This window comes from Triplophysa rosa, linkage group LG14, assembly GCF_024868665.1.
Source record: "Triplophysa rosa linkage group LG14, Trosa_1v2, whole genome shotgun sequence".
In the NCBI taxonomy this organism is placed as follows: Eukaryota; Metazoa; Chordata; class Actinopteri; order Cypriniformes; family Nemacheilidae; genus Triplophysa; species Triplophysa rosa.
Window position 1 is genome coordinate 23,556,637 of NC_079903.1, and position 24,043 is coordinate 23,580,679.

General features: G+C 46.7%; 1 protein-coding gene across 2 annotated transcripts in view; it reads left to right on the top strand.

Moving 5' to 3' along the window:
* The window catches only part of sik3 (SIK family kinase 3), a 49,113-nt gene that overhangs the window by 23,795 nt on the left and 1,275 nt on the right, over nt 1-24,043 (top strand). Inside the window, exons 2-24 of one of the 2 annotated variants that reach the window (XM_057351849.1) lie at nt 1,078-1,194; nt 1,283-1,346; nt 1,446-1,607; nt 3,041-3,165; nt 3,516-3,639; nt 3,709-3,827; nt 3,928-4,038; nt 4,111-4,245; nt 4,494-4,565; nt 4,820-4,929; nt 5,027-5,177; nt 5,853-6,005; nt 8,416-8,489; nt 9,389-9,514; nt 10,002-10,143; nt 10,460-10,579; nt 10,659-10,720; nt 15,964-16,073; nt 16,146-16,410; nt 17,066-17,784; nt 17,870-18,015; nt 20,410-20,539; nt 20,615-20,731. In XM_057351849.1, the coding sequence (XP_057207832.1) occupies nt 1,078-1,194; nt 1,283-1,346; nt 1,446-1,607; nt 3,041-3,165; nt 3,516-3,639; nt 3,709-3,827; nt 3,928-4,038; nt 4,111-4,245; nt 4,494-4,565; nt 4,820-4,929; nt 5,027-5,177; nt 5,853-6,005; nt 8,416-8,489; nt 9,389-9,514; nt 10,002-10,143; nt 10,460-10,579; nt 10,659-10,720; nt 15,964-16,073; nt 16,146-16,410; nt 17,066-17,784; nt 17,870-18,015; nt 20,410-20,539; nt 20,615-20,721 (3,444 nt within the window). In that variant the 3' untranslated portion in view covers nt 20,722-20,731. The remainder of the gene's footprint in view (nt 1-1,077; nt 1,195-1,282; nt 1,347-1,445; nt 1,608-3,040; nt 3,166-3,515; nt 3,640-3,708; nt 3,828-3,927; nt 4,039-4,110; nt 4,246-4,493; nt 4,566-4,819; nt 4,930-5,026; nt 5,178-5,852; nt 6,006-8,415; nt 8,490-9,388; nt 9,515-10,001; nt 10,144-10,459; nt 10,580-10,658; nt 10,721-15,963; nt 16,074-16,145; nt 16,411-17,065; nt 17,785-17,869; nt 18,016-20,409; nt 20,540-20,614; nt 20,732-24,043) is intronic. The other variant, XM_057351850.1, reaches the window with a different exon arrangement.

Consider the following 24,043-nt stretch of genomic DNA (forward strand, 5'->3'; position numbering starts at 1 on the left):
AGAGAGAGAGAACGAGAGGAGAGAAAGAGGAGGAGAGAGAGATCGAGAGAGAGAGGGCAAGAGGAGAGAGAGAAGAGAGAAAGAGAGAGGGAAGAGAGGAGAGAGACGAGAAGAGAGAGAGAGAGGAGAGAGAACGAGAGAGAGAGACAGAGGAGAGAGACGAGAGGGAGAAGAGAGAGAAGAGAGAGGAAGAGTAGAGAGGAGAGGGAAGAGAGAGAGACAGAGAAGAGAGGAAGAGAGAGCGAGAGAGAGAGGAGAGAGAGAGAGAGAGAGAGAGAGAGAGAGAGAGAGAGAGAGAGAGAGAGAGAGAGAGAGAGAGAGAGAGAATGTCTTTATTGGGCCGCTGCTGATCTCTTCATGTTAGACCATTTGCATGACTAATATCTGCTCTTCTTCAGATCTGTGTGTGTGTGTCCAGATGCGTTGTGGAGTCACACAGGTTCAGTTTCACACTGATAACATCAGTGCAACTGGATCAGATCCAGATATATTAATAGAACTCAACTACAGGCTAAAAATACACACACGCACGCACACACACGCACACACACATGTTGGGTTTCCATGTTTTATGGGGACATTCCATAGACACAATGGTGTTTATACTGTACAAACTGTATCTCATATTCCCTCCCCCTAACCCTAACAATCACACACAACTGTCTGCTCTTTTACATTTTCACAAAAGTTCATTCTGTATGATTTATAAGCTTGTTTCCTCATGGGGACCAAAACATGTCCCCACAAGGACAAGGGTTTTGGATATTGCCATCTTTGTGGGGACATTTTGTCCCCATACCGTAGGGTTTACCCTTCCCTCACACACACACACACACTGTCTTTTTATGTGAGATTTATTATAGTTGTGTTATATGTTGAGACATGAAGGAATGAATTGTTGTGCCTCACAGGACACAAAAAAAGAGAAAATATTGCTCAGAGAAAATAAACTCACACAGTGAGTTTGTGCTGTTGATCAGTGTGTGTGTCTGATGCTCCGGGGTCAGTGGTGCTGGTTGTGTTATTGTGATGATGAATGAGTCATTTATTGTGTTTGTCTGTGTGTGTGTTTGTCAGGTGGCAATTAAGATCGTTGATAAGACTCAGTTGGACGATGAGAATCTGAAGAAGATTTTTCGGGAGGTTCAGATCATGAAGATGCTGAAACACCCTCACATCATTCGTCTATACCAGGTGCCCCTCCCTCTTCCTGTCTCATACTCACGGCTGATTGGTCAGGATCTTGTGTGAATGATTGTGGTTGTGTGTGTCTGTGTTGTAGGTGATGGAGACGGAGCGTATGATCTATCTGGTGACCGAGTATGCCAGCGGAGGAGAGATCTTCGGTGAGTAAATCTTAAACACATCACACCACATGAGACTGTTTCAGCGGCTTGACTTTCACTGTGTGTGTGTGTGTGTGTGTGTGTGTGTGTGTGTGTCAGATCATCTCGTGGCTCATGGACGGATGGCAGAGAAAGACGCTCGGCGGAAGTTTAAGCAGATCGTAGCAGCGGTTTATTTCTGTCACTGTAGAAACATCGTCCACAGAGACCTGAAGGCCGAGAACCTGCTGCTGGACCACAATCTCAACATCAAGATCGCAGGTCTGTGTGTGCGCACTGTGTGTTTGACGCATGTCCGTGAGGTGTGTGTTTATTTTTATTACGCGGCTCGTTGGAATGCTTGATTCTGATTGGCCAATCGCGACATTTGCAGGTTCGTTATTCCCAGATAACAACCTCTCAAAACTAATAACACGGTAACCCGGATGCAGCAAATCATTTTGACAGATTTTTTTACCAAATGAAATATAAATATTTTTTTAATAACATATTTGACATTATATTTACAAATGATTAAACCAAATTACCTGTTCGTGACATTTGAACGTCGTTTCTTACCTTAAAACCGAAACTAAACATCTTTTCCTCGCGGAAGGTCTGCATTCGGTAAAAAAGAGCTAATAAAATATTTCAAATTCACATTTCATGTCCAGTTTTTTTCTCATGTGGCAAGTAGACATGTAATAATCGGGATAATGTACAAGCAGCCGGCTGTTATCACGTTATAAGCCCCTTCAGTGAGACACAAGACCCTCCGCTTCACGTCCTGATCACACTGTCTGGGATTATTTCTGCCATAATAACCGGCTGCCTGGACATTATCCCTTACATAGCGCACAATTAAAAACAACATAAAGTTGACCAATGTGCTGTACAATAACACAATAAAATTACACAAGCTAAAACTTAGTATCAAACAAACAACATTTGCTAAGAACCTCCTGTGTGAGTGAGGTGTGTTTGATGCGTGTGTGTGAGGTGTGTGTGTTTGATGCGTGTGTGTGTGTGTTTGATGCATGTGTGTGAGGTGTGTGTGTTTGATGCGTGTGTGTGGTTTATGCGTGTGTGTGTTTGATGCGTGTGTGTGTGAGGCGTGTTTGATGCATGTGTGTGAGGTGTGTGTGTTTGATGCGTGTTGTGTGTGTGTTTGATGTGTGTGTGATGCGTGTGTGTGTTTGATGCGTGTGTGTGTTCGATGCGTGTGTGTGTTCGACGCGTGTGTGTTTGTGGTTGATGCGTGTGTGTGGTTTATGCGTGTTGTGTGTTTGATGCGTGTTGTGTGTGTGTTTGATGCGTGTGTGTGTGTGTTTGATGCGTGTGTGTATGTTTGATGCGTGTTGTGTGTGTGTTTGATGCGTGTTGTGTGTGTTTGATGCGTGTTGTGTGTGTTTGATGCGTGTGCGTGTTTGATGCGTGTGTGTGAGGTGTGTGTGTTTGATGCGTGTGTGTGTTTGATGCGTGTTGTGTGTGTTTGATGCGTGTGTGTGTTTGATGCGTGTTGTGTGTGTTTGATGCGTGTTGTGTGTTTGATGCGTGTGTGTTTGATGCGTGTGTGTTTGATGCGTGTTTGATGCGTGTGTGTGAGGTGTGTGTGTGTTCGATGCATGTGTGTGAGGTGTGTGTGTTTGATGCGCGCGTGTGTGTTTGATGCGTGTGTGTGTGTGTGTGTTTGATGCGTGTGTCTGTGTTTGTAGATTTTGGCTTCAGTAATCTGTTCTCGCGCGGGCAGCTGTTGAAGACGTGGTGTGGCAGTCCTCCTTACGCTGCACCTGAACTCTTTGAGGGGAAAGAGTATGATGGTCCCAAAGTGGACATATGGGTAAAGCACACACACACACACATGTCTGGTTTACTATCCCCGTGGGGACAGTCCATAGGCGTAATGTTTTTATACTGTACAAACTGTATATTCTATCCCCTATCCCTAACCCTATCCCTAAACCTAAAGATCATAGAACACTTTTTGCATTTTTAGATTTGTAAAAAATATTGTTCTGTACAATTTATAAGCTTTTGTGCCCATGAGGACCTCAATTTTGGTCCCCACAGTGACACGAGTCCCCATGTGTTGGTGTGTATTCAGGTTTAGGTCCCCACCGGGATATACAAACATGAACACACACACACACATAGTTGTGCAGGGTTTAACGGTGATCTGTCTGTCTGTAGAGTTTGGGGGTGGTTCTGTATGTTTTGGTGTGTGGAGCTTTACCCTTTGACGGGAGCACTTTACAGAACCTCCGGGCTCGAGTCCTCAGTGGAAAATTCCGGATCCCCTTCTTCATGTCCACAGGTACACACAGACACAGACGATCTGCTCCTGACACAGACTCTGTGACTGACAGAAATGTGTGTGTTTCAGACTGTGAGTATCTGATCAGACACATGTTGGTTCTGGAGCCCAGTCGACGTCTTTCAATGGAGCAGATCTGCAAGAACAAGTGGATGAGACAAGGAGACCCAGACCCAGAGTTTGACCGAGTGAGACACACGCATACGCACACAGTCTTGGAGGGTTGAAGTGCAAATATTCCTTCTATTAAAACTATTGAAGTGTTTTAAATGTGTTACCTGGTGTCAGTTGATAGAGGAGTGTGAGCAGGTGAAGGTGGAGCGAGAGACGGAGCTGATCAATGAACAGGTGTTACTGGCCATGGCAGAGATGGGCTTCGACCGCGAGCGCACTTTACAGGTGATTGCACACCCACACACACACACACACGCACACACTGAAGCTGTGTGTTAACCGTGTGTCCTCCCGCAGTCTCTTCACGCAGACGATTACGATCACTACAGCGCCACCTACAGTCTGCTATCTGAGAAACTGAAACGACACAAGAGTCTGCGTGTCACTCCGCCCACTCCACGGCCCCCCATCTACCCACTCAACGCTGTACAGGTGCGTACGGCAACAAGCCTTTGATTTCTCTCCTCACATCAGAGGAATATTCATGAGAGAGTCTCATTTACACACTGAATGAAAGCAGCCGTCTCACCAGGGATTGTCTGATTTTGTATTTTGCTTAGAAAATGTTGATTTCAGGTAAAGTCCAGTAAAAGTTTCACTCACAGGAAGACAAATGACTTAAAAAAATATGAATGAATGACTGCAGAGTGTTTGATCGCGTGTACGTGTGTGTGTTTCAGGATCAGAGTAATTCTGTCAGCATGACGGTTCCTCAGGTGCAGCTCATTAACCCTGAGAATCAGATTGTTGAGGTGAGTTTGATTGACAGTTTGAAAAGTGCTTTGACGCTGTATGCTCAGAACATTGATAAGAGACCTCACAGTCCCACATTATTCTCCGTCTCTCATGACTGCCACCTGCAGGCTGAACAGCGCTACATCAGTCTCTGGAGATACATGATTTTGTTTTTCACAAGACGAGGTTATGGTTTCATCTCTGGGAGTTAAATGATGACAGAATGCGAACTAAAGGAAAGTTGTGTTTTGTATCTGTGTGTCTCGCTCAGCCGGATGGGACGATGGCTCTGGACAGCGATGAGGGAGAAGAACCCAGTCCAGAGGCCATGGCCCGATATCTGTCCATGAGACGCCACACTGTGGGTGTACCGGACCCCAGGTACATCTCTCTCTCCTGGACTTAATCATTACATACCACTACCACTTTACTCCAAACCCCTCCCGCTGAAGTGGTGTGTGTGTGTTGTATCTGTCAGGGCTGAGATGCAGGAGGATCTACAGAATTTGTCCCCCGGGTTTCCACGTGTGGCCCCTCAGCCGCCCTTCCCCCCGCTGGTGCCCAACATGGCACAGATGCATCTGATGCCCACCCCTAACCTACAGCCCACCCAGCAGCTGGAGTACAAGGTGAACGCGCACACACACATGCACACACATACACGCGCGCATGCACAAGCCTGCACACACACACACACACACACACAACACACACACACACACACAAGCCTACACACACACACTGAACTCAACTCAACTTTATTTATATAGCGCTTTTTACAATTTTCATTGCTACAAAGCAGCTGTACATAAGACATATTGACTACAAGCAAAATAATTAAAGTTGTACCTGTAAAAACAAGAAAAAGGTGAAAACACAGAAGACAGACACACCCACATACAAAACACTCCACACACACAATATGCACACGTACTAACACACATAGACACACATACTTGCATATGTGGTTTACGAGGACTCTCCATAGACGTAATGATTTTTATACTGAACAAACTGTTTATTCTATTCCCTAACCCTAATATCACATAAAACTTTTGTCTTTTTTTCTTTAAAAAAATTATCATTTAGTATGTTTTTTAAGCATTTTAGTTTACGAGGACACAGGAAGTGTCCCCGTAAACCATGTTTACGTTGTTATACACATGTCATTACACAGATTTGTGTCCTCATAAACCATGTATACAAGCACACACACACACACACACAGACACACACACACACACACACACACACACTGCTCTTACAGATGACAAGCGTCTCTCTCTCTCTGTGTGTGTGTACAGGAGCAGTGTCTCCTGCAGCCTCCGACTCTTCAGCTCTTGAATGGGATGGGTCCTCTGGGTCGCCGGGCGTCTGACGGTGGAGCTAACATTCAGCTTCATGCGCAGCAGCTGTTGAAGAGACCGCGTGGACAATCTCCTCTGGTGGCCAGCCCGGTGAGACAGCGGCAGTGTTTATTCATATCAGCTACAGAAAATCGAGTAATGCAGACATACAAACACCAATCTGAGCACTGAATCCTGCATCAACAACACCCTCACATTGTGAAGGTCAACACACTGAAGTCAGCTGTTTTCTGGAGAAATGGCACAATAAGCTTTTCAGTTCTCAAGAGAAGAAAAAGATCATTTATAAGCTGTAGTTATGTCTGGTGATGAGGGGTTGTGATAGCTTGAGCGGTGTGTTATGTTGACCCGTCACAACACTAGCTGCGTTTACATGGACCAGTGTAATCCGATTAAAAATCCAATCCGAATGAAAACGCTCCATATAAACACGTCAATCAGATTAAACATGCCCAAGCCGATTGAAATTTCAGTGGGATTGTAAGGGGTGGTTTATATCGTTTGTAATCCGCTTGATAGGACATGTAAACACTTGATCAGATTAAAAACCCAAGTAGGAAGTTGTGCGCATGTGCAAAGACGACGCTGGCTCGTACAGACGTAAGGGCGCATGACGCACGGAATGGAGCAGCTGTTGCTAAAGAAACCAAAAACCATAAATCTGACAAAGCGGTACAATTATCCATATGCTTGTCATCTCTAAATGAACATATTAATGTTCCTCTGCATTTAAACTGTTTCCCTGGAGTGAGTTTTTAACCGCAGTTTCTCAGTTCCTTTATTAAACACGATACATTTGCAGATGTACAAACATCCTGTAGGCTAGAATATCTAATCATAAAATTTAATTTATATTCGTAGTAGGCCACCGAACATTTATTTTATTTATCGTTTACTTACATGTGCTTTGGAAGGATTAACTGTTTTCATCATGGTAAGTGGCTGTAACGACATTGCTTCATTGATATGTGGACATTATTTAGCGTTTATTAACTGTACATTATTATGCTGGTGTCTGTGACATAAAATAAACACATCTGTGCTTACAACATTGTTTAAGGAGCCGTTTGTGTGAATATTATAATGATACCCGCGCCCGTCTCTGTTTATACCGTTAATGCAGATATATGAATCCGCATATCATCACTTCTAAAGTTGGGTATTAGCTGTTGTTGCTAAACATTTATTTCATGATTGTTTGCCTGCAGACGCTCTGGTGGGTCTTGGTAGTTTTGTCATGGTTTTACCATGTTATACATCAGTTCTCTCTGGTTCTCGAATCTGACTGGCTGATAGCCGTGAGATATTCCACCAGGATCATCACGGGAACTGACCGTTGAACCGCTTCACTGGCTGTTTGTATCAATCCGCCACTAAACTAACTGGGACTATGCTGTCCTCGCAACTGCGTTACTCTGAAGTTAGATTGCTAGCAAACAAACACACGAAGCAGTTTTTCCTTTCCAGAATGTTTACTTCTGTGATGCTTTCTCTTTTTTTGTAAAACTGGCATACAATAAACAAGATATGAAATGGCTCACTGCACATTAATTCGTTTGGTATAGCCGACATATAAACGCGTGCACTGCGATCCGCACATGGGTGTATGTGATGCGATGGGACTTTCTCTCATTATCATTAGATCGATCACAGTTTCACTTCCAAGAATCAATATTGTGTTAACACATAATATGAACGCTTACAGATAGTAAATAAACTTACAGGCATATCTTTCTCCAAGCAAAGATTGTTCGCGTTGTGAACCGAAACTAGGCTACTGCTGTACGATGAATGAGATCTGAATCTCACCACTGCGCAAACGTCAATACTGGAAATGGCCACTAGGTGGCGTTCATACACCATGATAATTGGAACACACTTTAGTGAAACTTAACTTTGTCAGTGTTGGCGGTGTCTCTAGCAGTTTATTGACAGCGCTCTGCACTCATTGTTTAAAAAGATTACAGCGAGGGTCTCGATCAAGATCATAGAAAAGCGATTAACACATTCTCGGTGAGTTGCCTTTTAAAAGTCTCTCTCGGCACATCGCAAATTTAAAAGAAGTGATTGTTTGGATTTAGTAGCGGAGGTTTAACGGATTTGTGGCGGAAGAAAGTAGTTCTTCATTGGCACGAGACATTACTCTGCCTTTATAAACTGCACATTTTTTCCGTGCCGTTTGTAAAATAAAATATACACAACATGTGCTTTAAAACACTTCTTTAGTGGGTATCAGTGTGAGCATGTCAGCAGATTATATCGGATTTGAAACTTGTCATGTAAACACGCACATCAATCAGATCACTTAATTGAACTTTCATGTAAACACTACATTCAGATTGTGCAATCTGATTCAATTCAATCCCATGTATCCATGTAAACGTGTGTTTAACCACACGCAGCACAAACTCCTCCCACCCGTGTGATAACCACTCCCACTAAATCATTCAACATGCACGTGAATGTTGTGTACATGACTGTGTGTGTGTGTGTGTGACAGCATCCCATTCCTGTGGTGGCTCCAGTAGATGAGGAGGGTTCTGATGCTGAACCTGATCCAGAAGCCGTGCAGAGGTACGACTGTCCTGTTCGCTTACACACATGTGTGTGTGTGTGTGTGTGTGTGTGTGTGTGTGTGCGTGTGCGTGCGTGTGTGTGTGTGTGTGTGTGTTCATGTTTGTATATCCCGGTGGGGACCTAAACCTGAATACACACCAACACATGGGGACTCGTGTCACTGTGGGGACCAAAATTGAGGTCCTCATGGGCACAAAAGCTTATAAATTGTACAGAACAATATTTTTTACAAATCTAAAAATGCAAAAAGTGTTCTATGATCTTTAGGTTTAGGGATAGGGTTAGGGATAGGGGATAGAATATACAGTTTGTACAGTATAAAAACATTACGCCTATGGACTGTCCCCACGGGGATAGTCAACCAAAGCCTGTGTGTGTGTGTGTGTGTGTGTGTGTGTGTGTGTGTGTGTGTGTGAGTGTGAGTGTGAGTGCGTGTGCGTGTGCGTGTGCGCGTGCGTGCGTGCGTGCGTGCGTGCGTGCGTGCGTGTGAGTGTGTGAGTGCGAACTGCTGGGCTGGGAGTCTGTAACACTGCTTTCAGATGGTAGCGTCTCTTTCTGTCTGTCTCTCTGTCTCAGTTTCTTCTAAGAACACACACACACACACGCACACACACGCACACACACACACACACACACACACACACACACACATTGACAATCTCTGAAAGCGCTGCTGCTGCAGTGACCTCTGACCCTCTCTCTCTCTCTCTCTGCTGTGCTGAGCGGTGTCCGGTCTTCCTCTTGTGGCTTTGCTTTCGTCTAATCGCTTTGCAAAAACAATCTCCTAAAAGGAAGAGCAAACCCGCTGTTATTCTCTGTGCCCATTGGATGTGTGGCCCTCCAGAGACTGGAGGCAGCCAATCAGAGCGCTGATTCCTGCCGCTTCTGTGGTGCAGGTATTTGGCCAACAGTTCGAAGCGCCACAGCACACACGGCGCGGGTCCCTGCCACATGGCCAGCGAGCTCTCAGCAGACTCACAGAGAGGCCGGCAGAGGGGCTGGACCCCCGAGCAGCACTGCCGGTGAGACACACACACACACACATTACAAATTCTACAACATTCTACAACATTACAACATTCTATACTTCATTATAAACGGGACATAATGAGCAGGAGAAGAAGAGGATTCTTCACTTCCTGTTCACAGAGGAAGTGCAGTGTGATGTCACAACGCTTGAGTTTGTGTGTGTACGGTTATTGTGTGTGAAATCGGTCAGTGTTCATGTGATGAAGTGAGCGAGAGAGAGTGTGTACTGATGAAGTACACACACACTGATACACTTGTACATGTTGATGTGAAGAGTAGCACGTGTGTAACATCACCAGTAGAATTATTTATTTGATTTATTCCATATTTGCATCGTTTGTGCGTTTGTTTGAGAGATGTTTGTGCGTTTGTTTATTCTGAATCTGTTTTGGACGTTTTTTCCAAATTGGAGTTCATGAAGAACTGCAGACTCATCAGATCGTGTGTGTGCGCGTGTGTGCGTGTGTGTGTGTGTGTCAGGTCGTCCTACAAGGACTGTAACACACTTCACCTGCCGATGGAGCGTTTCTCTCCTGTCAGACGCTTCTCTGATGGAGCTGCCACCATCCCGGCCTTCAAGACTCACCTAGAGAACAGCAGTCTCATCAGACAGCTCAAACAGGTACACTACTGAGGGCACGACAGCATGTGTGAGGGCTCAGTCAACTCTCATCACGACACGCCTGCAGGGCCCTCCCCACACCACAGTTTCAATTCATGTCATACCTTCTGAAAATACTGAACGAAAAGTATCAACTTTTAAAGAAGTTTAAACAAAGTAGAATTGAAAAAGGCAGCTTAGCCTACGTGTTTACTTTGTCAAAAAAGCTGAATCTAGTCTGGATGTTGTGATGATTAGCTCCTGTGGGTGTATGAATGTCTACGTGCGGAGCGAAGTGGCTAGCAATTAGCAAAGTTACTTGTGTGTTTGTGTTCAGGAGTGTGAACAGCTTCAGAAGATGTACGCAGCGCCGCAGGACGAGCGTCTGATGGAACACACACAACAGCAGCATATCCTCTACCAGCATGAGCAACAGATACTGCACCAGCAAATACAGGTCACACACACACACACACACACACACACACACACACTATTTGTGTAAAGATATTAAAGTGTTGTCATGTTGTCTACAGGCCCTGTCTTTGGGACATGGAGAAAACCAGCCCAGCAGTCACCTTACATACCAGCTACAGAGGTACACGCACGCATTCACACACACACACACACACACACACACACACACACACACACACACACAACTCAACTCGCAACTCAACTTTATTTATATAGCGCTTTTACAATTTTCATTGTTACAAAGCAGCTGTACATGAGACATATTGACTACAAGCAAAATAATTAAAGTTGTACCTGTAAAAACAAGAAAAAGGTGAAAACACAGAAGACAGAAACACCCACACACAAAACACTCCACACACACAATATGCACACGTACTAACACACATACACACAAACACGCACACACACACACACACGTACACAGACAAGTACGCGCACACACAAAGACACACACACACACACGCTCAGTGAGAGCACACATTTAAGATAAAGGAGAGAGAAGCACAGGTCAAATATAACACACTATAATCAGAATCAGAAAGAGCTTTATTGGCAAGTGTGTTTGCACATACAAGAGATTTGTTTTGGTGACAGGAGCATCCAGAACACAGAAACAGCACCAACAGTACACAGAGACCATAACACAATAGAATACAGTACACAATGATTTAAATAAGGGCCTATGGGTATAAACAATTAAGAAATACAATACAATAAACATAAGATAAAGATATAGAGAGTGTAAAGCTATGTATGTGTGTAAATATGTACAAGTAAAAAATTAAGAATAGACTATTGTAGTACAAGGTATGTGCTATATACAGCAGAATGAATGAAATATAATTTACAGAAAAAGTTGTATAAAAATAGATAGTGTATTATCTGGAGGATATAATTAATATTGCACTTAATTATTATTGCACAGAGTTATTAATTGCACGGTGTGTAAAAACATTGAACTGTTCAAGAGGTAGATGGCCTGAGGGAAGAAGCTGTTTTTGTGTCTGGTTGTTTTGGTGCTCAGTGCTCTGTAGCGCCGACCAGACGGCAGCATTGTGAAGAGATGATGGCTTGGATGTGAGAGGTCCAGGGTGATTTTCTGAGCCCTTTTCCTCACTCTGGATGTATACAGTTCTTGGAGGGTGGGCAGGGGAGCACCAATGATCTTCTCAGCAGTCCGAACCATCCTCTGTAGTCTTCTGATGTCTGACTTTGTGGCTGAGCCAAACCAGACAGTGATGGATGTGCAGAGGACAGACTCTATGACAGCTGAGTAAAACTGTTTTAATAGAGTTTGTGGTAGGTTGAACTTCTTCAGCTGATGTAAGAAGTACAACCTTTGCTGGGCTTTTTTAGCAATGGAGCCAATGTGATTGTCCCACTTCAGGTTCTGAGAGATGGTGGTGCCCAGGAACCTGAATGACTCCACTGCTGCCACAGTGCTGTTCATGATGGTGAGAGGGGGGAGTGCAGGGGGGTTTCTCCTGAAGTCCACAATCGTCTCCACTGTTTTAAGCGTGTTCAGCTCCAAGTTGTTATGACTGCACCAGACAGCCAGCTGCTCAGCCTCCTGTCTGTACGCAGACTCATCACCATCCTGGATGAGGCCAATGAGTGTGGTGTCGTCTGCAAACTTCAGAAGTCTGACAGAAGGGTCCTGGGCAGTGCAGTCATTTGTGTACAGGGAGAAGAGCAGTGGGGAGAGAACGCACCCCTGGGGGGCGCCAGTGCTGATTGTGCGGGTGCTGGATGTGAGTTTCCCCATTCTCACTAACTGCTGCCTGTCTGTCAGAAAGCTGGTGATCCACTGACAGATAGAGCCAGGAACAGATAGCTGGGTTAACTTTGTCTGGAGCAGTGATGGGATGATGGTGTTGAAAGCAGAGCTGAAGTCCACAAACAGGATCCTCACATAGGTCCCTGGTCTATCCAGATGTTTCAGGACAAAATGCAGCCCCATGTTAACTGCATCCTCAACAGACCTGTTTGCTCTGTAGGCAAACTGCAGGGGGTCCAGTAAGGGTTCTGTGATGTCCTTCAGATAAGCCAGTACCAGTCTCTCGAATGACTTCATGACCACAGATATGAGAGCGACGGGTCTGTAGTCATTCAGTCCTGTGATTTTGGGTTTCTTTGGGATGGGGATTATGGTAGAGCACTTGAAAAAGGAAGGAACTGTGCACAGCTCCAGTGATCTGTTGAAGATCTGTGAGAAGATGAAGGCCAGTTGAATAGCACAGCTTTTAAGACAGGCTGGGGAGATACCATCATCTTTTCTTGTCTTTTGTTTCCTAAAGACTCGGCACACATCCTCTTCACTGATCTGAAGTGCAGGAGGTGGGGTGACTGAAGGTGATAGGTGTTGTGTAGAGAGAATGTCAGAGTTGGTGTGAGGTGTAAAGTTAGCATTTTCAAATCTGCAGTAAAAGTCATTCAGATCATTGACCAGGTGTTGATTGCCTGCAAAATTGGGGGATGGTGGCTTGTAGTTGGTGATGTCTTTAAGGCCTTTCCACACAGACGCAGGGTCGTTGGCTGAAAACTGGTTTTCCAACTTTTTAGAGTAGTTTCTCTTAGCCACTCTGATCTCCTTTGTCAATGTGTTCCTAGCCTGCTTGTACAAGACGTTGTCCCCTTTTCTGTAGGCATCCTCCTTGGCTTGGCGAATCTGTCTGAGTTTTGCTGAGAACCATGGTTTATCATTGTTGTATTTTAAGGAAGTCCTGGTAGGAATGCACAAATCCTCACAGAAACTGATGTATGATGTTACAGTCTCTGTGAGCACGTCCAGATCGCTGGTAGCAGCTTCAAAAACACTCCAATCGGTGCACTCGAAACAGGCTTGTAAGGCCCACTCTGTTTTGTTGGTCCATCTTTTAACAGTCCTTACCATAGGTTTGGCAGCTTTTAGTTTCTGCCTGTAGGCTGGGATAAGGTGAACCAGGCAGTGATCAGACAGTCCTAAAGCTGCTCTAGGGACAGAGCGATATGCATTCTTTATTGTGGTGTAGCAATGGTCCAAAATATTTTTGTCTCTGGTAGGGCATGTGATGTGTTGTCTGTATTTTGGCAGCTCGAGTGTAAGTTTTGCCTGATTAAAGTCGCCAAGAATAATAAAAACAGAGTCAAGATGTTGTTGCTCAGTGACCGTGATGTGATCGGCGAGCTGTTGTAACGCCACGCTCACGTGCACTTGCGGTGGAATGTAAACACACACGAGAATGAACGAGGAAAACTCTCGCGGCGAGAAAAAGGGCTTACAGTTAATGAAGAGTGCTTCTAGGTCGAGACAGCACATCTTCTTCATCACTGTTGTATCTGTACACCACCTTTCATTGATGTAGAAACATACCCCACCACCGCGCGATTTCCCCGTTGATTCTGCGTCGCGGTCCACTCTGTACAGCTGGTAGCCGGGCAGATGTAGCGCGCTGTCCGGGATGAAGTCATTTAGCCACCTTTCCACGAAACACAAAACAGCAGAGTTTGAAAAATCCTTATTTGTCCGGTAGAGTATAAGAAGTTCGTCTATTTTGTTAGGCAGAGAGCGCAGATTTGCCAGAATGTTGCTAGGCAGCGCCCGTTTTAAAGCCGCGCTTTCTGAGCCTGATTAGCGTGCCGGCTCGCTTCCCACGCTTGCACGTCCTGGAGCGCTTTGTTAGCGCCGCTGCGCCTCCGACTACGATGTTAAGTAAAACGTCCGAATAATCAAAAACCGGTAAAAGATCAGATGGTCTGCACTGCCGAATGTTTAGCAGTTCATCTCTTGTGAAACTGATTGTATGGGAAAAACATAAAACAGGACAAACTAACAAAAACACTAAAACAACTGGAGAGCTCCACACCGAGGCAGCCATCTGCGGCGCCATCTTGGATCTATCTATAAATTCCTATATGCAATATTAATTAAGTAAAACTTTAAAATTCTAAAGCAGCCCCCCCCGGTCAGGCAGATAGTGCAAAAACAGTATGCAAACGGTGGCGAGGAACCCAAAACTCTAATGGAGAAAAAAAACCTCAGGAGAACCCAGGCCCAACCAGGGGATTCCAGTTCCCCTCTGGCAAAAGCTGCTGCCTCTGCACAAGCTCAACAGTGCTTGCACAACAAGGCTAAATAAAATAAATAAACTAAATTAAATTAAAATAATAAGGTAAATTATAGTTTAAGATTATCATTAATAATCTAATAGCATTTGAAATTTTGTGGTGAAGACGTGTCAGTGACCGCGTCCTTCTTTATCCAGCTCTATCATCTCAGCTCTTGTCAGTCTCCGCTCTACCATCAGGTCGGCCATGAACTGCTCCTGCTCGCTGTGGTAACCTTGGAACAATGAGACAAGACTGGCTGAGAGTAGAGTACTGTTCTGCACTCTTTGATGCAACAAGTACATCAGTTGTGTTTTTGGTTCCGGTTGATCTAACTAATGCAGCCTAAACCCTCAGAGGATTTAATTATGGAAGTCTAGTGTATGCAAGATTAAAAAGATGCGTCTTTAGTCTAGATTTAAACTGACAGAGTGTGTCTGCCTCCCGGACAGTGCAAGGAAGACTATTCCAAAGTTTAGGCGCTAGATAGGAGAAGGATCTACCACCTGCACTTGATTTTGAGAACACCCATAGAGACACACGCACGCACACACGCACGCACAGCACAGCACACACACACACACACACACACACACACACACACACACACACACAGCTTTGGTTGACTATCCCCGTGGGGACAGTCCATAGGCGTAATGTTTTTATACTGTACAAACTGTATATTCTATCCCCTATCCCTAACCCTATCCCTAAACCTAAAGATCATAAACACTTTTTGCATTTTTAGATTTGTAAAAAATATTGTTCTGTACAATTTATTAGCTTTTGTGCCCATGAGGACCTCAATTTTGGTCCCCACGTGACACGAGTCCCCATGTGTTGGTGTGTATTCAGGTTTAGGTCCCCACCGGGATATACAAACATGAACACGCACACACACACACACACAGAGACACACAGACAGAGACACACACACACACACAGAGACACACAGACACATAGAGACACACAGAGACAGAGACATGCACGCACTCACACACACACAGAGACACACAGACAGAGACACACACACACACACAGAGACACGCACGCACTCACACACACAGAGACACACAGAGACACGCACGCACTCACACACACACACAGAGACACACACACACATAGAGACACACAGAGACACACACACACATAGAGACACACAGAGACACGCACGCACTCACACACACATGGCTAATAATAGACTGTAAGAAAGATTTCTAGTAAAGTCCAGATGTCATTTCTTAATGTGACAGCAGTGTTTATTGTGTTGTTTAGGTTGCGTATTCAGCCCTCCAGTCCCCCTCCCAACCATCCCAACAATCATCTCTTCAGTCCAGCCAATCCGAGTCCTCCGTCGGGGAACCAGGGGATGATGCAAGCGCACGGTCAGTGTCGGATGATCAGGAGGCGTGTCCTGTTCGTCAGTCATTATTGACAGTGTGAGTCTCCTCCCATAGGTGGTCCGTCTGCGGTGCAGTTTCAGCATGGCCCCGCCCTCTACCAGTCTCCCAACGCCAGCCCTCCGCCCACCAGCCTCCCCCGCATGGTCCAGCCACAGCCAGACTCCGCCCGCGTGATGGCCCAGGCCCTCCCGCAACAGGTCACCATTCAGGTGCAAGAGGTGGAGCTCGGGGGCGGAACCCAGCGGCAGGGTTTCCTAGCAACGCCGTGTCACAGAGTTCTGGGGAAACAGTTGAGTGCTGATAACGCAGAAAGTCACAGGTGACGTCATTCAGTTCACACGACACCTGTTTGTTTGTGTTGAATCCTTGCCGTCTCTTCATTTGACGCAGCGTAACATGCTTTAGTGAATCGAAAACAAATCTGTTTTTTGTTTTTTTTAATGAAATGTGTTTGTAAGTAATGATTTGTGTAAATATCGATGGAGGACCGTAGAGGATGGACAGCTGATCTCAGGTACTTCATCATGATGTTCAGTAGACACACGCAGATGAGTGATGATCATGTGATGTGTGTAGATGTCAGTGAGTTTGTGTTTCATGTCCATAATCAGCCGTGTTTCTGGGTTTTCATATCAATAGCGCTGCAGATGATTATTTCAAGTCAACATGAAAATGGCCTTCAGTTCACGTATCTGCTTATTGTAAAGACAGAAGATGTCTGAATATTCTTGCATCGGACAGTAAAGTGCTTTAAGAAAAGTGTTTGTGAGAGAGAAATACATGGATATTTTCATATCCATGGCAGCATACACATCCTTGTGACAACTTTATTTCAACAACTGACCACCCAACCTTCCTCATGAATCAGATCTTTCATGTTGACTTGAATATTTAGTGTCAGTGGGAGTAGGAGGGTGTGTCTGATGTGGGTGTGGTCATGCTAACGAGAGGCGCTTGTGATTGTTCCTTTACAGTTGCAGTCTGAGTCGCTTCCACTGTTCCTCCGCATACGATCAGTTTAACCCGCACTTGTTCGGCGAGGGAGTGCACGGCGTGATGGGAATGGTGGGCACCTATAACCCCTACCTGCACGGGCCGTCTCTGAAGGTGCCCGGGCTGGAGGGCTATCAGGGCGGAGCCGGCGTGGGTTACGGCAGTCCGTCCGCCCTGCAGCAGGCTCTGCTCTCGCCGACGCCCCTGGAGTACAGGCCCGCCCATCAGCACGTCACGCCCACGCTGCAGGGCCTCCTCTCGCCGCGGCACTCGCTCACGGGACACGCCGACCCCCGGCTGCCCCCGCAGGACCTGGCGGCGCTGCTGAAACGGCAGAGCCCGCGACCGGCCCCGCCCTCCACCGCCACTCCCACCCCGCAGGACTACGGAGAGATGCTAATGCTGCATCAGCTGGGCCAGGGGGCCGAAAGCTTAGAGCACGCCCCTCCGCAAGCCCAGCCCACGCAGCACTATCATCACCTGCTTCAAATCAGGACCTCCCCCGAATGTCCCGCCCCGTCCCTCCCCCACTCCGAGAGCATGGAAGAGGACGAGATGCCGGGCTATCACGAGGGCCTGCTGGCCAAAGCCGCCGCCCCCGGCGCAGAAGGACACGAGCTGTTGGCTCCGCCTTGTGGCAGCACGCCCCCATACTCCTCCCCCGCTCACAGACACGCCTACACGTGCAGCGCTGCGAGAGGTAAACCGGAGGACGTTTACTGCCGTGCGTTCTGGATGCATGTTATTTTTGATTGATGGATGTTGTGTTTGTTTGTGTGTTTAAGAGTCGTGTGCTGACGCTGTTGTCGACTGCAGAGTGATAGAAGACAATCACAACGCTTACGGCTCACGAGCTGCGCAGGGCGATGCGTACAGAGCACGAGGATCATTACAGCGACATCACACCATCCAGACCTGTGACGACGCTTACGTACGTGTGTGTGCGTGTTTGTGAGTGTGTGAGCGCTGTGTGTGCATCTGTGTGTGTGCGTGTTACAAACCTTGTAAATAAAAGGCCGCACAATAAAAGTCAACGGGTTTATAGCCTAGAGCACCTCCCTCCCGTAAACTTAACGCAGGTGCCCGGAGCCTCTCCCACCACTGTTTAGCCCGCAACCGCAGGACAAACAAAGAAAACAGGCCAACACCAGAGATTCAGATTAGAGGATCGGATCTTTATTTAGGCACTCTTTAGACCATACCTTAAAAGCATACCTCGGGAGAAGAGAGAGACCGAACATAACAAACAAAACGGGTCGTCTACCTGGGGTTTAACATCTTCCCTAAAAAGAAATAAAGGTAACAAAAGACACATTCGCTTACCTCCCTGACTGACCACCAAACAGGAGAAAACAAGTAACAGTATACAAAACCGGCTCCTTTTACCTACGACAGGTCAGCGCCGATTATGAACGATGCAAGCATTCGCTAGGTAGCTAGGTTTACGTTTAGGAGGAACAATAACAGAAGCGGTTTTCTAACAAGCAAACAGGCTGGTGTGCGAACACGAGGAAGCGGGAGTGGTGAGGCTCGCTCAGTCACCAACGGCAGCAGATTAAATCCATTTGCTGGACTCCGCCGAGCTAATAACGGACACCTGTGCAACATCAGGTAGGCTGCGTCTCCTAGGAAACAGAGAAACAGAAAAGAAAACACACAAAAGAGACCGCTGCCAATACGAGCGCAAAAACACGCAAACATTAACATAAGTGGTCCTACGGCTTACGTAACAGTGCGCATGTGTGTGTGTGCGCATGCGTCTGTGTGTGCGCATGCGTCTGTGTGTGCATCTGTGTGTGTGCGCACATGTCTGTGTGTGTGTGCGCGCACGCGTCTGTGCGCATGTGTCTGTGTGTGCATCTGTGTGTGCGTGTGTGTGCGCACGTGTGTGTGTGTGTGTGCGCATGCGTCTGTGTGTGCGCGCACGTGTCTGTGTGTGTGTGCGCGCGTCTGTGTGTGTGCGCGCGCATGCGTCTGTGTGTGTGTGTGCACGTGTATGTGTGTGTGTGTGTGCACGTGTCTGTGTGTGTGCACGTGTCTGTGTGTGTGTGCGCGCATGCGTTTGTGTGCGCATCTGTGTGTGTGTGCGTGCGCGCGTGTGTGTGCGCATGTGTGTGCACGCATGCGTCTCTGCACGCATGCGTCTGTGTGCGCGTGTGTGCGCAGGTGTCTGTATGTGCGCGCGCATGTGTCTGTGTGTGCATCTGTGTGTGTGTGTGTGTGCACGTGTCTGTGTGTGTGTGCGCGCATGCGTCTGTGTGTGCATCTGTGTGTGCATCTGTGTGTGTGTGTGCGCATGTGTCTGTGTGTGTGTGTGCGCATGCATCTGTGTGTGTGCGCACGTGTGTGTGTGTGTACACGTGTCTGTGTGTGTGCACGTGTCTGTGTGTGTGTGCGCGCATGCGTTTGTGTGCGCATCTGTGTGTGTGTGTGTGCGTGCGCCTCTGCACGCATGCGTCTCTGCACGCATGCGTCTCTGCACGCATGCGTCTCTGCACGCATGCGTCTCTGCACGCATGCGTCTGTGTGCGCAGGTGTCTGTGTGTGCGCGCGCATGTGTCTGAGTTTACATCTGTGTGTGTGCGTGCGTCAGTGTGTGTGCGCGCATCTGTGTGTGTGTGTGTGTGTGCGTGCGCGCGTGTGTGCGCATGTGTGTGCACGCATGCGTCTCTGCACGCATGCGTCTGTGTGTGCGCAGGTGTCTGTATGTGCGCGCGCATGTGTCTGTGTTTGCATCTGTCGTTCGTCAGTGTGTGTGCGCGTGTCTGTGTGTGCGTGCGTCAGTGTGTGCGTGCGTCAGTGTGTGTGCGCGTCAGTGTGTGTGCGCATGCGTCTGTGTGTGTGCGCACGTGTCTGTGTGTGCACGTGTCTGTGTGTGTGTGCGCGCATGCGTCTGTGTGCGCATCTGTGTGTGTGTGCGCGCAGGTGTCTGTGTGTGCATCTGTGTGTGCACGCATGCGTCTCTGCACGCATGCGTCTGTGTGCGCGTGTGTGCGCAGGTGTGTGTGTGTGTGCGCGCGCATGTGTCTGTGTTTGCATCTGTGTGTGTGCGTGCGTCAGTGTGTGTGTGCGCGTGTCTGTGTGTGCGTGCGTCAGTGCGTGTGTGCGTGCGTCAATGCGTGTGCGTGTGTCTGTGTGTGCGTGCGTCAGTGTGTGTGTGCGTGCGTCAGTGTGTGTGTGCGTGTGTCTGTGTGTGCGTCTGTGTGTGCATCTGTGTGTGTGTGTGCGCATGTGTCTGTGTGTGTGCGCATGCGTCTGTGTGCGCATGTGTCTGTGTTTGCATCTGTGTGTGTTTTTCATCTCAGACGTGTGTCTCTCTCTTCAGGAACAGGCAGAGAGTATGTCTGGAATGAGCTTATTGGCTGGGAAGGCGCTAAGCTCCGCCCGCATGTCAGACATCCTCAGCCAATCATCTCTGAGCGGAAGCCAGCAGCTGCAGCAGCGTGGTGGCACGGGTGTGTACGGAACTCAAACACACACACACGCACACTCACGCACACAATGCTGATGTTGTTTTTGCATGTGTTTAGCGTGTGACGTGGAGGGTGCGTGTTACCCGTCGTCCTGCACCAGTGACATGCTGCTCAGCTACAAACCCCCCGACCTGCAGTACAGTGTGGAACAGGCCGGGGTCTAAACCAACACAGGTACACGCACACAAACATCTGAGGCAGTGGCTGAATCATAATGACCCTGTGACCGAAACAACAACATTACAGACACACATCATGTGTGTGTTTGAAGAAGATTCAGTTCAAATCATTTACATTAAAGGGGTCATATTCGGTGAATCTGTTTTTTCAAACATATTCAAAGCATAATGGTGCTGTCGGAGTATAAAGAAATGACTACAAAGTTCACTGCAGGGGGAGATATTTCCTTTTTAAGGACTACAGCAAATGGCCAAATGAACTACAGCTCTCTTTATCTGGTGACCCATACGTCACGATGTCCGTGACACGATGACCCCCAACCCAGGGAACACGCGAAATCTAATATAAATAGTTGTATTATTAGACACTAGCCAAACCGGAAGTTAACTGGGGGTCAGACGCACGTGCGTATATTGCTCCACAAAAGGTTGGTTCTTGTCACATGACCTGCGGTGCACGTGCTGCATTCTGAAAAGTTGAAATATTTTCATCACGATGCTAAAAAGGAGTTCGCCTGCGTCGCGAGCATGTCACTCTGCATTTAAAATAACGAATTTGCGCCTGTAACAGACGTGAAATGTGAACGGCCCCTTACAGAAGACGAAGAGCCGCTGCTGCAGAATTGTGTTTTGTTACCATGACGAACATTTCTCTTACTTTCAGTCTGATCACAGTTTCGGTTTACGGCTGTAAAGATTCAGCTACACACATTCTAAAATAAAACTTGAAGATCTGTTGTGGAAGCTGTATAATACACAGATATAGTGTGTGACCGTGACTGTGTGTGTTCACTTACCTGTAAAAACACAACGCTTTGGGCTGGAAGGGACACAGCTCCCTCCACTGGGCATGCGCACTTCAATGCCGCATCATTTTTGTAACGCTGAAAACACTTGATTCATATTTTCTTTATTATTGTAAGGTTAGGTTTGGCGTTAGCTAATGTCATTTATTGTATTTATATGGCGAGATTTTGCACCACTTCTGGCTGTACCTGTAATCCCTTCTAGACACAACCGCTCTAAACGGGTGACCAATCACAACTGATTGACCAATCCGAGCGTACGGAAGGAGGGACTTTATAGAAACCGGAAAAAATCCAATCGTTTTGTAAGAAGAGTGACGGCAGAATAAAGGTCAAATGTTTAAAATAAAGAATGTTTTTTTTCATAAATGATGTAGGGATGCAACTAATGAAGATGTTTATTCTCGATTAATCTAACGATTCTTTTTTCGATTAGTCTAATAATGATTTTGGGTTACCTTGAATGAATGAGGCATTTATATAGCGCTTTATTGTGTATTGCTGTAAACCCAAAGATCGTATGAGGGGGTCTCTCCTCAACCACCACCTGGATGATGCGACGGCAGCCACAGTGCACTCACCACACCACACACCAGCTATAGGTGGAGAGGAGAGCGAGATTGAGCCAATCAGAGGGTGGGGATTATTAGGGCCAGTGGAGGGACACACCTACTCTTTACGAGAAGTGCCATGGGATCTTTCATGACCTGGGTTTAACGTCTCATCCGACAGTCTAGTGTCCCCGTCACTCACTATACTGGGCCATTAGGATGAGCACCCCCTGCTGGTCTCACGAACACCTCCCAAGAGGTCTTCCACCAGATACTGACCAGCTTCAGTGGGCTACAGGGTGATATGGATACTGGCCTTATGACTCCTTTGGCAAACTTTCCAGTAAATAATAAGTTCTAGTATTTTCTTACATAAATAAATGTTGTTATTTCAACATTTTAATCCTTGATTACATTAAATCACTATTTTTACTCGAAAAAGTCGAAAAAGACTGGATTTTTTATGTACTACTTTCTATCTCTGTTTGTTGCACAAAACTATCACCGTATAAACGTCTCCAATGCCGAGTGGCATAAAAGCGCTCATGGGCATCTCGGACGCTTAAAGCACTGTCTCCTTCTGAGGTCGTGGTTAGAACGGTTAGAACACAAGGAGAAGAGCTGTGTTAGTGCGGGGCATTAATCAGGGGTTTAAAGAGAGTCATTGTGTGTAAACATTCAGACCGCTCCCAGTGCCTTTAGTAAGTGTAGTTACACTCAGCGAGTAACTCACATTCTCTAGCACAATACATTTGAAACAAAACCATAGCCATGTGATTATGAAGGATAACAGAAACATTGGAACATCGTGGAAAGAACAACGTCCTGGCTGTCACCATACACACACACACACACACACACACACAAGCTGAATGGAGATTGACAGATGACAGCACCAGCAGAGGTCAGAGTTTCTTAATGATGCTATATTGGTTTAAGGCAAAAGTATAGTCCGGCCGTCCACGCGCTGCCCACATGACGTCATTTTCATCATCAGGAGGGTCCGCGGACCCTGTCCGGGACGCATACAACAGCGCATGCACGAAAAAATGTTGAATCGGCCGAGTCCACTGGGTGACGTACTGCACGTGTCCAACTTGTCTATCAGCGCTTATCCGCAATTGAGTTTGCTCAAGAAACTGTGTGTCACGATTTGCGTGGCGGAGAAGAACCCAAGTGCAGGCAGGCGTGAAGGGGTTAACACAAAACAAGATTTATTAAACACAAAACAAAAACCCACGATGGGGAAAACATAATACATTAAACTAATGTTTAACAAAGAACAATAACACTGACTAGACTGACTAAGATAACAACAAGATGACGATGCTATAAGACTAACTGACTAACAGACTTACTAAATCACAGGAACAAGGTAACAGGCAAGATACACATACAACGCAAGAGCACAGGACAATGAAACAAGAGGGCATTAAATAGGGCAAGCCAAACGAGGGATAATGACACAGGGCAGGTGGGAAACATTAGACACGGCAGGGAAGCAATACATGAAACGAGAGGGGCGGGGCCAATGACAAGACACGAGAAAGCACATGAGATGTAAAAAACATAAACAACTCATGGCTTTCTCACATAAAACCTAAGGGCTCTGTCCCGATCCTGCCACATGACTAGAAATACAGAACCAAGAAGGCAGGACCGTGACAGAGGCCCCCCCTCTTAATGAACACCCCCAGGTGTTCACCAAGGGGTCGACTAACAAGACATGACAGACTGGGGTAAAGACAAAAACCAGACAAACATGGTGAACAAGACAAGGGGCAGACAAGACAACAAGACCAAGGGATTGGGGTGACTCAATAAAAATAACAAACATGGGAGGGGGGGGTGGGGATAGACAAGGGTTCATGGGGGGCAGTCCAAAAGGGTTAGGACAGGGTGGGACAGTCTTAATCCCCGGCTGTGCTCGAGGGCGCGGAGTCCTGGGGG